General features: G+C 44.8%; 1 protein-coding gene and 1 long non-coding RNA gene across 3 annotated transcripts in view; one reads left to right on the plus strand and one right to left on the minus strand.

The window, feature by feature from the left end:
- SOAT1 (sterol O-acyltransferase 1) overlaps positions 1–8824 on the plus strand; it is a 28220-nt gene extending 19396 nt beyond the window's left edge. For both annotated transcript variants that reach the window (XM_027694563.1, XM_027694562.1), the window contains 8 exons: positions 188–269; positions 954–999; positions 2126–2255; positions 2662–2759; positions 3244–3342; positions 3841–3976; positions 4732–4877; positions 5648–8824. In XM_027694563.1, the coding sequence (XP_027550364.1) occupies positions 188–269; positions 954–999; positions 2126–2255; positions 2662–2759; positions 3244–3342; positions 3841–3976; positions 4732–4877; positions 5648–5704 (794 nt within the window). In that variant the 3' untranslated portion in view covers positions 5705–8824. The remainder of the gene's footprint in view (positions 1–187; positions 270–953; positions 1000–2125; positions 2256–2661; positions 2760–3243; positions 3343–3840; positions 3977–4731; positions 4878–5647) is intronic.
- LOC113972992 overlaps positions 1–16576 on the minus strand; it is a 38134-nt gene that overhangs the window by 15619 nt on the left and 5939 nt on the right. Inside the window, exons 2-3 of the long non-coding RNA XR_003536095.1 lie at positions 14921–15056; positions 14441–14533 (exon numbers count right to left, since the gene is read on the minus strand). This is a non-coding gene — a long non-coding RNA (uncharacterized LOC113972992). The remainder of the gene's footprint in view (positions 1–14440; positions 14534–14920; positions 15057–16576) is intronic.

Genomic DNA, 16576 nt, shown 5'->3' on the forward strand with positions numbered 1-16576 from the left:
TGGGGAGACTCCATCTCAGAGGTCTACTTGTTTTATTCTCTGTAAATCCCATCCCTTTAGTTCCAGACTGAGGTTTCTGAGGTGATAAGGGTTCTGTGTTGTGAAAGGGTACTGGGGAGGCTGAACTGTCATTAGGCAAAAAGATTGCTGAGTGTTCTTTCTGTTTTTTATTTCCCCCTCTTCCCAGGCACAGTACCTGTTCCCAGAATCTCTCAGTACCTGTACTTCCTCTTTGCTCCCACCCTCATCTACAGAGACAACTATCCCAGGTAATGTGAGCAACAATAGAACATGAAAGTAGTCTGAAAACTGAAGCCAACATTAAGCATCCCTGGGTGTGATCAATTAATGAGTGAGAGCTTTCATAAAGATGTAGTTAAACCAGTAACCTGGCAAGGGCAGGGCTTGCTCCTGGAAACTCACTCTAATGCTCATAGTATTTTGACTTTACACTTCTGCTTTTATTTCCTTGGGAAACGCACTTGAAGTGAGGCAAATAAAGAACTTGCTACAGATTATCTAGTGATGGGCAGTTCCTGCAACAGGCTTGTGTGTTTTATGTGGTGCTAATAAGCAGCCCTGTCTCGAGTTTGAGGGGAGAGGTTGAAGCCTTTAAAAGTGGGAACTCCCAAACTTTTCTGTAGTTGCTGGGTTGCACTTTGGCAGTGTGAGGTCAGCAGTCCTTTATGTGACTGTTGGGCAGATCCCCCCCTCCTATGTAACTGTGCAGTGCTGCCCTCCAGATACCTTTCCATTTATGGAATTGCTGTAATTGAAAGCAAGGAACCAGCAGTTTGGGCAGACATCCCCTTAGATGTCAGGAGATTGAGATTTCTGGAATTCAAAACCCGGGTTTTTTCAGAGAATAGGACAGTAAAATCAGTAATTGAAGGGGAGGGGTTTGCTGCTTTGAGGTCCTATTTAGCTATGGTATCATGTGTTCTTTTCCCTAGGAATCCCACGATAAGATGGGGCTACGTAGCCACCAAGTTTGCACAGGTGAGTAGTGCAGCTCTCTGCAGAGTGCACTTTTGGAGATCACGTGAGCTGTGTGGCTCAACAGCTCTCCCTTTGGCATTACATCACTCTGTACTTGGTGTGGGCTTACCAGAAAAGAATACCTTTTAGTGACTAAAAAAGAAACTGTGATCTTGGTGCACTAGTGGTTGTGTCAAAGAAAGAAAAGAAATTAGAAGTCTTTACTTAAACAAGCCTTTAGACTCCATTCCAGATAAAAAAGCTCCGTGGGTGTGTGTAGAGCAATACCCATGCACTGGCCTTCTTTCTTTACCCTGATTGTAGTGCACTGGCACAGCTGCCTCCCTGCAGGTACTCAGAGCAATTTGTGAAACAATGAGGCCTGGAGTCCAAACCTCCAGTGCTTATTTGAGCTTAAGGTTGACTGGTTCTTCACATTTGTGGCTGTGAGCTTCAAAAGCTTCTTGCGGATGTGTTTCCAAGAAATGGATTTGTGTGACTGAAACCTTTCCTGTCACACAATGTGTTCATGGTTTAAAAAGCAAAACAATGTAGAGAAAAAAAAAAGGGGGCAGCACAAACAGGCCTTTGGGTGCTTTGCTCTTGGACTAAAGAGGGTGACAGAGCACACACCTGCCTTCCAGCAGAGCAGTTAAACACTGACTTGCATTTTGACCTCAGCATCCAGAATGTTGGTTCATGAGCCAGAGAAAGCCTGAGGTGGTTTGGCCTGTAATGTCCTTTGGGATGAAAGAAAAGTAAGATTTAATATTAGATTTAAGTACAGTAAGTATTTTTCAATTATTTCTGCCCTTGTCTTGGACCTAGATCACAGGCTACTTCCCTCACTCTTGCATTGGCACATGTCTTTTGTGTCACAGCTTGTGAGTTGATAGGACTGGGAGGAACTGACAGCTGCTGGAGTAGAAAAGACAAGTTGATTTTGCTGCTGGCTGTCAGTGAGCTACCGGGGTTGCTGTGGCTTACTTTGTGCCTGGATCCTTAGGGAGGTTTATTGGCAGCAATGTAAAATAAATTATTTTGGCTTGTGTTGGCAGCTGCTGTTCTCTCCTGGAGCTGGCAAGTGGTAATGTGTTAATTGTGTATTTCTCTTATGAAGTCAGACTTTTGGGTATTTTTGTTCCAGGTGCTTGGTTCACTTTTCTATGCCTACTACATCTTTGTGAGACTCTGCATTCCTCAGTTTCACAACAGTAGCCAAGAAACCTTCAATCTTCGAGGGCTGGTCCTGTGCATCTTCAACTCTATTCTGCCAGGTAAGGCCTGAATCCATGAGTGACTGTTGCCTTTGTGGGAAAGGTGGGAGGGAGAAGTGCTTCATATGAGATGTGTTCATGGCAGGCAGAGATCAGCAAAGGAGATCTTGTGGACAGATTTCAGCCTTACAGTGTTAAACTTCAGAATCAGCAGCACAAAATAAAAGCTGGGTTTTGAATTTAACTGTCTTCAAAGTTGTAGGCTCTGTGGCAACCTTGCTGTTGCTCTCTGGGTTAAACATGGCCTGGTGTGGTGAGAAACTGGAACACTTTCATGCTACCTGTACAAAGCAGTAAATCTCACCTGTGCCAGTGCCTGTAAGAACAGCCTTGATTGTGTTACGTGCTCTTGCTTGTAGCTGAGAGAAAACACTACAAAACCAGTCTGCATCTCCCTTGTTTCCAGGTGTACTGATCCTTTTCCTGGTGTTCTTTGCATTCCTGCACTGTTGGCTCAACGCATTTGCCGAGATGCTGCGCTTTGCAGACAGGATGTTCTACAAGGTAAGAACCAGCAGTTTTAGCTTATAAAGCTTCTAGAAGTCATTGTCCTGATGAGAAGGAAAGAGGAGGAAACTGAAGATTGTTTTACCAAACAAAACATCCATGGGATTTTGCTTTTGTGCTGTTAAAGCTCAAGTTTGTTGCTGTGCTGTAGAGGAGATTTGATTTCTGCTTGGCAGTCTGAGTTGCTTTAAGGTGCTACACCCTGTGCACAAACAGAACCAGCCACCAGACCTACCCAGTAGCTCCACTAGCACTGTTTTTGTTCTTTTATCACATCAGCCACCTGCAGTTTGGGATAAAACCTAACTTGGTATATTAAACTAGAATGTTGAAAGTGCAATGGAAAGTGTTTTTTCATAGCCAAATTGATGCGTTAGCTTGGTATTATTCTGTTCAGTATTTTTCAATTTGATATCCTAGAAAAGCCCCGTAGAATGGTTTATACTTAATTAGATTTATAGTCTTTCAACTATTCTTTCAGGACTGGTGGAATTCCACATCCTATGCAAACTACTACCGAACCTGGAACGTGGTAGTACATGACTGGCTCTATTACTATGCCTACAGGGACTTCCTTTGGGTGAGTAACAAGCAGATGTATTCTTTTGTTAATTAAACTTTTAACTACTGGGCAAAACAGTACCTTTGTCAAGGTGCAGCATCCCTGTCCATTTAGAAGCACAAAAATGTCTCACCTCAGCTGCTGTGGGTATCCACTGTGCTTTTTAGAGAGATCCATTGGTCATTTCCAAGTCCTTAATGTGTGCAAAATGTGGGTCTGAGATGTAGGAATGCAGGGATTGACTCAGAGCTAGAACTCACATTACACTGTCTTGATGAGCTATGGTGGATATTCCATGAGTGGGCTCGAACTGAGAACCTATGCAGGAGACCAGAAACGTGCCTGAAGAAAACCACCCAAGCCCCAAGGTGCTCTGTAAAGCACTTAGCATTTCATGTGTGCCTCTGGGCTAGAGGAGGCCCTTCTTAGCTCAGAAAAAAAGAATAAATGTTGCAACAAACAAACATAACCCACATCAGAGTAGCTCCTAATACTTGGTATTCTCCTCTCTTCCAGTTTTTTGGTAAGAAGTTCAGAGCAGCAGCTATGCTGTCTGTCTTCACTGTATCAGCTGTTGTGCACGAGTATGTCCTGAGCATCTGCTTTGGCTTCTTCTATCCAGTTCTCTTTTGCCTGTTTACATGCTTTGGAGGTAAGTGCCAGGGAAGAGTATGAGAGTGGGCTGTGGGTGGTTTGTTTGGTTTTTTTAAAAGCATATTTTGCCCTTCTGATAATGATCCAGTTGTTCTTTAGGCACTAACACACAGGACTGTTTCTTGTCCCAGGGTTGCAACTGTGTGTCCAACTTTTGTGACTTCAGCTCAGTAGTTATATATCTACATACACACAGAGGATTTTGAAGGTTTGGACTTAAATGAACAAGGTATTGGTGAAGAGGAAGAGAGCCCTATATGATATACTGCTGGTCCTGTGGGACTGCACATAGTTTACTAGCACTGCTTCCTCTTTGCCGAGCTGCAGCTGAATTGCTGTGTGTCAGCAAGTTGTAGGTCTTCCTCTCCAAAGTCATAGTGTAAGACAGGTATTACTTTACTACTACATTGAGGAAGAGCCTATTTAGAATTGGAGCTCTGGCATTTCATTTTGGGTTTTGAGGTAGAGGGCTCTAATAATCTCTAGGCCACCTCTGCCATGTCTTGTCACCCATGTAGCACAGATATTGATCCCCAGAGGCACAAGCTGGGCCACCTTGTTGGCAAACAACAGTAGTTGCTCTATTATCAAGCATAATCAGATTTTCTTGCACTATACTGACCTCATGGAGCGGCCTTGTTGCTCCAGAGGTGAAGTAAGAAGATGAAGGGAGGGGAAGATCCAGTGAAATCAGTTGATCTTTGGTTCCTGAGTTTGCCTCTGAACAATGCTTCTGGTTTCACCTCTTTCCAGTGGTCTTCAACTTCACCCTCAATGACCGTCGGAAAGGGCCCATCTATAATGTGATCATGTGGACTTCCCTCTTCCTGGGCCAAGGTGTCATCATCTGCCTCTACAGCCAGGAGTGGTATGCACGCCGGTACTGCCCTACGGAAAACGTGAGTGACACACCTTCCCTGTGGGATAACCCAGGGGCTGGCCCTGTCTTGCTGTGGGGACATGGCAGAAGTTACATGGCACGAGGTTTTTTGGCAGTGAGCTGCATCAGTTCTGTAGGAGCTGCTCAGTCTACAGGCTCCCTAACAGAAGTGCTTTCAGTAGTGCTCTCTCTATGCTGGTAGTATTTTGCTGCTTGAAACTGAGGGTGGTTTTCCCACATTTCTGTGGATATAAACCACTATGCTAAACCTCATTTAGGCTGTGGGGATGGAGGTCAGGAGAAACTTTCATGGGAGGCCCACAAAAACTGTGGCTGTCGTCCCTCTCCCAGGCTGGAGTGGGTGGCAGTGAGAAATGGTTGCCTGTAAATGGTCAGTTTGGGGTTTTGTTGGGGTGTTTTCTCTGACTTGTAACTCCTTTCCTTGGGTACCAGACTCTGTTTTACATAAAACTTTCTGCTGTTCTAGCTGATTTCAGTTTTAACTGAAGGTATCCTCAAGCAACCCCTATTTTTAGTTTGATTCTCCTCAATTAAGAGTTTGCCATTGTACATGACTTGGCTTCTTGATACAACGTGCTGCTGGGCGTGCATTTATCTGATGCATGAGGACTTGTGGCTGTAGCTGCACTTCCAGGCACTGTTTAGTGAGGGTTAGAACAGGGTTGCAGGGTGTAGACATGTGGTTTGATCTTTCCTGCTAGGGAGGTTTGACTTCAGGGGCTCACACCACAGCTGGTGACTAATTCACTACTTCTCCATGTTTTGCAGCCCACGTTCCTGGACTATTTGAAGCCACGCTCATGGTCGTGTCATACGAAGATGTGAAAATGGTGTCCTCTGGCCATGTCGTCACAGAAAAACAGAGTTGTCCTCCAAGTATTTGGACCAGTGATCTAACTCACTACAGACTTTTTCTAAGGGAAGTTGTGCCTCCTGATTATTGGGGAGAAACTGTAATTTTTTTTAAACGTTGCTGGAGCAAACCAGTTGACCTGGATTGCAACAGACTTCATAAGGCAGCATCTATTACGTGCTGTCCCACTTTGAGCCATTTCCATGCCAGTAAAACATTGAGCTGAAGGTGGAGTCTACTGGAATCCTACTCATCCAGGGGTCCCCCCCAGTTGCTGCTTTTCTGGACAAGAGGCAAGCTAGTCAGATTTGCTGGTAGCTCATTGTTGGCATCCGTCCATCTTCCTTAGCCATCTCTCTGCAGGGTTTTTTTCTCCCTTTTGGTAACAGGGTGTCTACAAACCTTCTGTTCTTCGTGATCCTGCCTGCCACTGTCACAAGTGGCAGAGCAACAGTGTGTTTGCCTTCTTGCTCTGAAGATAGCCAAAGTATTCCCAGCTGGCTTTGAACTGTGTTCCATGTGTGTTGGCTGCCAACAGATGTGAAATGGGCAGAGGGAGAAGGGACTGTCAGTGTGCTTGTGGCTGCGTTGCAGAGTCAGGTTCGGAAGCAGGGCATGGTGTGGGCAGTCTTTATATGACTTTTTACACTGAAAATTTGTGTTTTATCTGTATTCATTCAACTGTCTTACAGCATTTTTGTTCTCTGAAGGCCCTTGTGACTTGAGGAATAGTTTTTTTTCTTGCTCTTCCTTTCTCCTGCTCTAGATAATCAATTCTTTCAACATGATTAACTTGTAAAAGAGCTTTTACTTTAATTTGGCAGGTGCTTTAAGGTATATATACGGTTGTTAAGGGTTTCTTTACTAAGAAAGATTTGAAATACTACAAGCCAACTGTAAGAAAATGGGATCAACATTACAGGTACATGGCCCACTCTCGTTTGGCCAGCGCAGCTCAGCACCTTGGTGCCACTTGCCCACATGTGTTGCAGCAGCTTCTAATGCTGCTGGGGAATGAAGGTCAACTGGTGGAGGAACCTTGACTTTGGTGAAGAGGGTCATCTCATAGAGTACCTTAACTTTGGTGACAAGGATTTCAGAATTATTCACATATTCTTTATTGGCACTTTTTGGTGACAGTGTTTCCGTACTGACCTACAGCTCTGGGTATCTGATACCAGCAGTATTGGGACAGCTGATGGACTTGTCTCCCAAACCACTTCAGACGCTCTTTCAGGCTTCTGTTTTCGCTAACCTGAGTCAGAAGTAATTTCATGGGAGAAATTAAACTCTTCCAGGTGTTCAGTCTTCAGTAAGGAGTCCTGCTCTTGAGAAAGGACTTTGTCAGGGCAAATTTGCCAAATACAGTGTTTGCGTGTGTGGCTCTCCTCCGACAATAACTCCTGCTAGAAATTGCTCGTTGAAACAGTTGAGGTAATTTCAGAGGAAGAGGTTCACGTATATACTCAAATTTGGCAGTATTAGTTTATAAAATCCTGAGAATTAAATGGATTACTTTATCTTCATTCAGCTTGAGTAATCCTATCTTTCACCATACCTTTTGTGGGAGGAAAGAACAGAAGTTCTGGAACAACTAAGCTTCCTTATTGAAAAAGACAAAACTCCCACCCTTTGGCTAAACAGCTTTGTCACCTCCTTGGCATAGGATGAAACTCTGTCCAGTTCTTTTTCATGTGGTGCTCAAAACACAGATTTAACTGCACTCAAGGGGGGTGTGATGGATTAGGGACTTGGCTTGTTGCCTTCTTGCCTGTGTCAGGTCTCAGTACTGTCTCAGTGTTCTCAAAAGGAGACCAAACCCTGGTGGTGGCTCACTTTGTGCCCAGTTTTGGTGTTGCTCTCACAGCTGGCACTGTCAAATGCCCAAAAGGATCATCAGCATTTACTGTGTCAGCATCCTCACTGTTTGAAGCCTCTGGGCTTGAGCATCTGGCAAGCAAAAGGCAACCAGAAAGGGATGCTCAGCTGTTGGAACTAGTCTTAGTTTTTGACAAGTTGAGGTTTTTAGCCTTGTAGATCAAGGTATCTGGCAACCGTGCTGTCAGGGCATTAACAATTTGGATTACTTTCAATTCTGTGGGTTTTTTTTAATTGCTTCTGAATGTGGGCTTATATTTTCATTTTTCTTAAGAGTGCTGGAGGGGAAATACTAAGTCTTTTGCACGTTGCTCATTTAATTAAAAGTCAATTATACCATGCTGGAGTTTTCTTAGGCTGTGAGTGCCAGACCTAGCAGTCCAGTGTTATGGTCAATAAGGAGGATGCAAAGGTTCCCACCTGCCCTTTACAAGTACTTAATATAATATATACTGTTTCCTGTGGTTCTTTCCAACACAAGGACTGTGCAGCTTGCTTCCATGGTAACTCCCTCACTTATGAGGTGGGAAGCCTCCAGCATTGGAATGGCAGCCAGTACAGCTGCAGCTCCTTGCTCAGTAACCTCACGAAAATCAGTATTAATACAGCAAATGCATCCTGGTTTTCATGCAGAAAACACTTTGTTCTTGGGAAGACCGAATCTCTGTGGAGCCCTCATGCCTAGTAGGTCCTTTCTGTCGGGGTGTTTGGCTTCCAGCCTCCAGGGGTGAAGCAGTCCTGCGTCTGAGCTGTGAGCTGTGTGCTCTCCCGTGGCAGCCGTCCGAGTACATCGTGTGCTGTGTGCCATGGTGTGAGCTGGGGCAAATCCCCATGGATTTTTTTCAGGATGGAATGGCATGGATTGCTTGAATCTGCTGAAGGAAAACTGAACTGTTGGAGCTTCTGCTGCCAAACACAGATGGGCTGGAAGGACAGTGGATTCAAGGAGTCCACATGCTCTGTGGCATCAGGATGATGAGCTGGCTCCCTGTGGTACCTCTGAGCCAGCCCTGGCTCATCCCTTCTCCCGGTGCCTCCAGCCATGGTGCCCCTTCCCTGGTGGTGGCAGAGGACAGCCTGGCCTTGGCCCTGGCCCCGGCCCCAGCCATTCCATGATACACCCTGTACCATGTTCTGTCACGCACAAGAGCTGTTTATAATCTACTGTATTACAGCAGTTAAAATATATTTTGCTATTAGGGGAGGAAAAAAAATTGCCTTGGCCTGTTTTTTCTCTGAGGGTCCTGCTTTGGGGGGAGGAGTTACAGGAGGGCACAGGGGATGGCAATGGGGGCAGAGTAAGATATGTGGGGTCGCTCTCCTGGGAAGGTGGCTGCTGTGGGGAGACATTGGGAAGTGCCTTGTGGAGGGAGGGAAGCCTGAAGCTGCCCATGCCCAGAGCTCCAGGGAGTCCCTGGCACAGCCACCTCCTGGATGGGGCTGCAAGTGTCCTCTCACTTTTCCAAGGGCAGGGATGGGATAGGGATGGAGCCAGTCATGCTGTGGCAGACCCAAGCCTGGATCCTGTACCTGGCAGGATCATAGAATGGTAGTGGGGAGGAGACCTCCTTGGCTGGGTGCAGGGGGAGGAACTTATACACAAGCCCTTCTTCACATCCTGGAAAGCAGCAGGAAACATCCAAGGGAAATACCAGGTAAGAAGGGTAGTTGGGGCTTCCTGTAAATACCAGGTGAGCAGGGTAGTTGGGGGTTCCTAAGCTGCCTATCAGCCATCACATCCCTGGGAGGGGAAAGGACATCCTTGGATTGTGGGAGAGGAGCACAGAGGAGGAGTCAGTAGGTCCTGGAACAGACCTGAGTTTCTATCCTCTCCCAGTTCAATGCACATTAAATTGGAGCAGCTGCCAAATGTATATCATGTTGGTGACTTCTGCCTTTATTTTGGGCCTGAAAAGGATTTGTGTGCCAAGAACTTAATGTGATTATTTTTCCAGCTGTGTACCACATGCTCTCAAGTCTTGTCTGTCCTTAAACTGTAACAGCTACAGAACAAGGCCATCAATCTTCCTGTTCTTTCTGGTGGGAATATCAAGTACTGCCAGAGAGCCGTCAGAGGGAAAACAAAACTTCTGTCACAAGTTTTTTGTGAATTTTTGTATTTCCAAGAAGCCATTTACGCAGCAAGACAAACTACCTGCCAAGGTTATTCCTAGATTATACCTACACCCACAAAGATGTATCTGAAGAAATGTAATTAACCTAATTAGAACCCACAGTACAAGGACACAGCTGATAAGGAGGTCAAAAAGTCTTAATACCATTTATAAAGAGTTGCGTGTTTTCACAAGGCTGGTGGGGGAGAAAGGCTTCAAAAGAGAATTCATGGGGATTGTGAGACTAATGGAAATATCATAATTATTGTTTTCATTAATAAGATACCTCCAAGAATAAAAAGTGGTAAGATTATTAATTCGTGACAAATTAATAAAATCTTTGCCCCAGTCCGGATTTATGAAAGCAACAGTTGTGCTTAATGCAGTTTGTAGGTGGAAACCAAGCACCCCTTTGGAGGATGTAGCAAAGCATTGGAGGCTTCTTCCAAAAGGATGCACCAAGTGTCAGGTGTAAGGGGGGTTTTCTCAATAAATAATAGCAAAAGAAACCCCAACAACCCACCTTAGCCCTGTGGGGTAAGTACAAATATGGGTTTAATTCTGTTACTAGATCATTCATTACTGCAAGTTTCCTTGGCTAAGTATTAAAAGGAAATAAACACCATGCCCACAAATGGAATGCCTGTTCCTGGACCAAATGCCCATGGAAGGAAACTGAGAGGGGCCTCGTGGGCACACTCGGTGAGGACTGGTCTGGAAGGGCTGGGCTGGAGGCCGTGGGGTTCTACATCCAACTCTCCATCCTTCCAGCTTTCCTCTAACAGCAGGATGCTTCCCTGCATTACCTTTTGCAATTATTTAGGCAAGTGCTGGTGTTGTAGGGTATTCTCAGCTCTGCAGAAAGCTGACTGTGGCAATCCACAAGAAGGGAAATGGCTTTATGGAGACAAACTGAAGTTCTTTACAGCATCCCTTGGTGTCTCTGCACCTGACAGCTTGGCACAGTTGTGTGGCTTGTGCTTTGTCTCCTGCAGCTGGAAGGTGACTTGTCCTAGGATTCACTGAACATCTGACAACCACTAAGTGTGGGATTAGCTGCCTGTGCTCTGGGGTAAGGGAGCAGGCATCTTGTCACAGGTTTTCTCAGCCTCATACTTGTATCATTGGTTTCACTTTCTCTTTCACCAGCAGAATAACTGCTGTTGGAATGGTTCTCCCTGCTGCTCTCCAGAGATCCCCAAGCTGAGGGATACCTCAAGGTTGCTTGACCTTCAGGCCTGTTCTTCCTCCCTGGAGTGTAGTTTTGTTCCAGAGGATGTTTCCAAAGCCTGACTTGTTCCAGTGCTTCTCTCTCCAGCTCAGAGCACTTACAAACCACCAGAGTCCCAGGAGGCTTCAGGGTGAGTATGTTTCCATCTCTTGCCTTTTTCTGTCCAGAATTGCCTCTTCTCTGGGGGTGCATGTTTGTTCCGAGGGCAAAAGAAAATTTTGCTGACCACATAAGATAAATTTATCCTACGTTGCATCACTTTCCTGACCACACCATTTGACACAGACCCAAAGCACTGCCTTCCAGTCCCTGCAAACCTGCTCGTGCCCTGGTGCTGCTGTGAAGCCTTTGCTGGGGCTGTTTTGTCCACACTGGTTTCTTTAGCCCCAAGAAATAACGACAGGGAGCTTGTTTAGATGGTCACTCGGCCCTATCCCATTCCTGGGCATGTTTCTTGCTCAGTGGTGAGAGCCACGTGTGTGCCTTGTGTGCAGGGCTGCCTGCAAAGATCAGCTTTGGCATTATCCTAATTGTTGGAGCAAGTTCAGACACCTGACACCACCCTGTCAGTTTGCTGAGTGCTGGAAGGTAGGCAAAGAAGGGATAAGGAGCCCAGGAAAGACAGAACTGGGAACACAAAGCTAGATCTCTTCTGTGGTCTTATGGCAGGTGGCTGTGTTGCCTGACCTGGCTGGATGAATGGACCAGCTGGACTGTTGGAGTGTGGGCAGAGAGATTTGAGGGAAAGATGTTTTGGGATTAATAAAAGAGTTGCTAAATGAGTGCTTCTTAGAAACGTCCTTCCAAAGGATGCCAGGCTGGCAGGGGTACTCTGTGATCCACGATTAAGAAAAGAAGCTTCTCCTGGTTTTAATGGACTTAGCAGGGAGTAGCTTTACACTTCTTTGTATATAAGCATTGCTTAACAGCACTAGGAAGGGAGGAATGTTTTGTTCTTTATCAGGTGTCAGATATTTAGGCAATAGGTAATTGGCAGGAGATGTGAAAAACGGTCTTTGGCCAGCAATAAGCAATGTGAGATTAATCTGCCTAAAAAACATGATCTCATCCATCTTTTTTGTCCCAGGGGAGGGAGCCCTGGCTGTAAGCCAGGCCTCAGGCTGAGCAGGACAGACCAGTGCAGGGCTTAGGCCAGAGTAAGGGAACAGCGGGCTGCTGTGGGGTGGTGGAAGAACAAGCTCCTTCCCTCCATTTCAGGGGTGTCTCTTACCTGTGTGACACTGTGACTGACCAAGAAGCTGAGGATTTTCTTCCTCAGATTTCTTCCTTAGAGTTTCAACCTTTTCTGGTTGGCAGAAGCTCTTTTTCTGAGGGTCACTGGGATCAGAGAGGGAGCTGTGGTACAGTCCCACCTGCTCCTGAGTGCCATCATTCCAGTGTTTCTCTGGGTGTTTCACTAACTGGGAGAAGGGAGGTCCTCAGACACCGTGTCCTGGTGTTACCCTGATCCTAAAACTTATCAGCTCCCCTGGCACAGTTCAGGGTTGGATGTTTCCACTTGCTTTCAGATGTAGATTGTTTGTGTTGTACTCTGAATCATGCAGAAGGAAAGGTAAAAGCAGTGTGAAAAGCTGCTATGTGAGCTTCCCTCTCCTGGCTGCCAAACCTGTGTCCTTTTTGGGAGGGAGCTAAGAGTATCTGCAAATCTTCCATGTTTTTACAAGAGTGTGTAGTGACAGGACAAGGAGAAATGACTTCAAACTGAGAGAGATTAGGTTTAGATTTGATATTAGGAAGAAATTCTCCCCTGTGAGGGTGGTGAGGCCCTGGCACAGGTTGCCCAGAGAAGCTGTGACTGCCCCATCCCTGGAAGTGTTCCAGGCCGGGTTGGATGGGGCTCTGAGCAACCTGGGATAGTGGAAGGTGTCCCTGCCCATGGCAGGGGGTTGGAACAAGATAATCTTTAGGGTCCCTTCCAACCCAAACCGTGATTCTATGAAGATTAGAAAACTGAACAAATTCAATGCATTAAGCCTAGGGTAAGGAGATAATTTCTTAGTATCAGGCAGGATTCAGACTTGGCCAGCTGTCCAACAGATTCTTTGAAGTAAAGTAGTTCTTCTGTAACATGTTTGTCAACCAACCAATGTGCCATCATTTTCTATTTCCCCGTAATTTTCCCTCTTTAGTCCATGTACCCTTTTCTCTACCTCAAACTTTTTTTGCCAGTTTCCCCTTACTTTTTTTGTGTCTTTCCTCTCTCTCCACATTTCTTCTCCATAAAATCAAAACATATCCAGGCTGGGGTAATTTTGGCCTCTTAGGGGTGAAGCTGCAGTGTCTCTTGGTAGCATACAACCAACACAGAGTCAAGCACTCAGTTCCAGCATCCTCAGGGAGGATGAGCCACCCTAGTCCTGTCTCAAAGGGTTTGTAAGGGCTGTGCAGCGGAATTAGAGGCATTTCCCAGATCTCTGATACACACATATCCCAAAATAGCCAGGGAAAGGGGAGAATTCCTCTGAGTTGGATCAAAGCAATCACAGCAGTCCCTTTTCCCACCCTCTTGCCCAATGCCTGCAGGACATGGGAGACCTGGCTGATCTGCAGCAAGAAACTGAACAGTTCAGGGAGAGGTTGGGTTGTGTTGGAGCAGAATCAGTGTTGGCTCCAGACAGGAAAAACTGCAAACTGTTTGCAGCAGCCTCAACAAGTGGCTTCAGTACTTTCACAGCAGTGACTGGTGAGTGCCCCAGAGGGACCGGGAGAGCAGCCACTCCCTCAGCTTGCTGGACCAGCAAAAGCTTGCACTGACTCTCAGGTGCAGTGAGATTTGGTACAATCTGCAATTTGCACGTCCCTCACAGCTCTGCTCTTCTGCTTGACAGGTTTATTTTGATACTCAGGTCCCTCACAGTGACTCCAAAGCAGTGCTGTGGGTTTGTACTAAGGTTCAGTGCAGCAAGGATCGTGCCATCCTGCTGCAAACCAGAGTGTCTTTTTTGCAGCTGCCATGGCTGTAACAGAATCCCTGCATTTAGTTTGGTTCATTTTAACTGGAATGCACAGGCATTGGTGCTCCAAAAGAGCATTCAATTCCCTCCTGTACAGATATGAGACTGAGACTCATAAGGTTTCAAACTCAGTCTTTCTCTGTGTTCAGGTGATTATATTTTGCAAGACTTTTGATAGTTCACTGTGATATGTTAAATAAAACAAAGCACACATGCAAGCACAAAATGCAGGAATATACAGTGTGTGCAGTAACAAAATACATAAACCACGGGTTTCAATCATGGAGTTAATAATGTCTGAATTTTCAATGTGTGCTTGAATTTGATTTTCATCTTTGCTGGAAGTAATATATTTTCTCAACTGACAGCCAGTGTTTGTGTTGTGTTGAGTGAGAGAACAAAAATCCCTGGATGAGTAAGACCTTGTAGTTTTCACTTCTCTTTCAAGTTACAATTTGTATTGCAAACTTGGTACATTTAGACTATATATCAATATATATTTGGGTTTACCTTGGCTACTGAAGGAGTTTTTCCTCAGCTCTTATCCCTTCTTTCCCTCTGTTTTAGCTCTTCCCTGATGATGAAAAGGTACTGGATGAAATCCTACAGGACATCAAGGAGTTGATATATGTAAGGCTTGGGTGGGTTGGACCTATTATCAAGTCGTATCTGCTCAGGAAATTACCCTGTGTTAGCTGAGCCCCAGTGAGCATCTAAGTCCATCACAAGTGTGAACAAAACCACAGCAGCTCAAATCTTTTGTGCTGAAGCTCAAGTCGACACATGAGAAGTTATGAGTGACCAGTGCCATAGTTCAGTGCATTAACCTCAGTAAAACACTTGAGCACTATCTGACCAACAGCTCTGGTGACTGATAAATTATATTAATCCATAGAAATGCTCAGAATTGACACCAATAAGTTTTCAGTTTATTTGCTAGCTACTCACTGTGACATATTTATGCACATGGACTCCTCACACTTCTCTTACCTGATTTCCATCACCTTTCCGTCGCAGCCAAAGGATGGTCGAAATTTTGGGGGCAAATCAGGCTTGCTGCTGTTCTTTCAGAGACTAAAAGCAGACCCAGAACTGTAGGGAGGCATTGCCTCCACAGCAGCCTTCCCTGGAAGAAATAAACCAAAGGGCACGTGAGCTTGTGGGATTCCAATATCAGGATAAGTGGAGGAATGGTAAGGGAATGGAATGGACTGAACTTTGCAGTTCAGTCTTTCTGTTAGGAAAGCAGCAGATAATAAAGGACTGATTGACATAATCTGTGCTGGCCTTTTCCAAAGCTGCAGTCTGACCCCTAAGTATGTGCTGGGAATCAAGAGCATTCAAGGGACAAACTCCAAGAAACTTGACTTGCAGTCACAGGTGAAAAGACTATCTGACATTTTAAATGTGATACAGTGCAAAGAACATGCAGTGCAGATATGACACAGGGAAGTCGTATGTTATGTTCAGAGGGAGAGTGGGCGGCTTGTGATTATGTGGATAATTTATGGAAAAGAAAATAAAAGTAAAAGGAAAGGACAGATGTTTAAAATGTAAAATAAAACATCACTTTGAAGATCATTAACCAGATAATGCTGTCTCGGAGGGTAATACTTTTTTTTATATCTTATCACTTATGCCAACTTATCTTCATCTAGATATTGAATTATCCTGATAATAAAGAATGTAAATAAATGTTTTCTTTGCTGATATAAACTTATCTCCCATGTAAGATAACAAACAATGTTGAGTAATTCAGAACTAACCTTCTCAACCTTTGCCTCTGCAAGACCTTGACTCATTCCTGATTTCAGAATTATTTCATCTCGGTTTTTTTAATCATTTTATTTCCTTTTTGCAGACTAAAACCAAACTGAACACGTGTTGTCAGGAACTGCTACTCATGTTTGCTAAGCTGCTTCTCATGCTGTCATCTTATTCTTTCACTCAGGGTTATCCTGTTCTTTTCCCTACGTTATCTTATCCATGCTGTATTTCAGCCTACAGAAGGAGCTGAGACAGCAAAAGGAAATAAATGAGTATTTCTCATTATAAATAAAGAAAGAATGGGGTCAGAATTGCCCAGACACCAGCACGGTAAAAAGTTAACAGCAGATGGTCATGGTCTGAGCACAGGGCTGAGCAGCACAGGGTGGATATCTTATCCAAAATTGCTTCAGCCAGTAAAGTCCAGAAAAAGAAATGTTAGCTTATTTTAATACAGACTTTGGGAACTGGGCCACAGGAAAGGTATTCTCTTGATCCATCCAATGCAGCATGTTTTGAGTGGCTTGGATTCATTTTTGCATTGTACTGTAATGAATGGCCTTTCAGTAGAAAAAGGCAAGGTATCCCTTCTCTTTACAGTGGCTCTTTGGTAAGAAACAGTGAAAATGAAAGAGATTATAAAGAACAGGTAAGAGACAATACTGAGAACATGGTAATTTTGTCCTGTAAGGCAATGGCACTCAGTTACCTGAAGTGTTCATTATCTTCTGAGATCTAATTACCTGGTCTGAAGCAACATGTGTCAGAAATACAAAGGTTTTGATGACAAGGATGAGAGATGGAGAGAGAACAATGACATATGAGATTGCTTCAGCCAGGAGGTGTAAGAAAGGACTTATAGGAAATTTATAAGGTTTG

The sequence above is a fragment of the Neopelma chrysocephalum genome, unplaced genomic scaffold (genome assembly GCF_003984885.1).
Source record: "Neopelma chrysocephalum unplaced genomic scaffold, ASM398488v2 Primary Assembly neopelma1_98, whole genome shotgun sequence".
Lineage (NCBI taxonomy): Eukaryota > Metazoa > Chordata > Aves > Passeriformes > Pipridae > Neopelma > Neopelma chrysocephalum.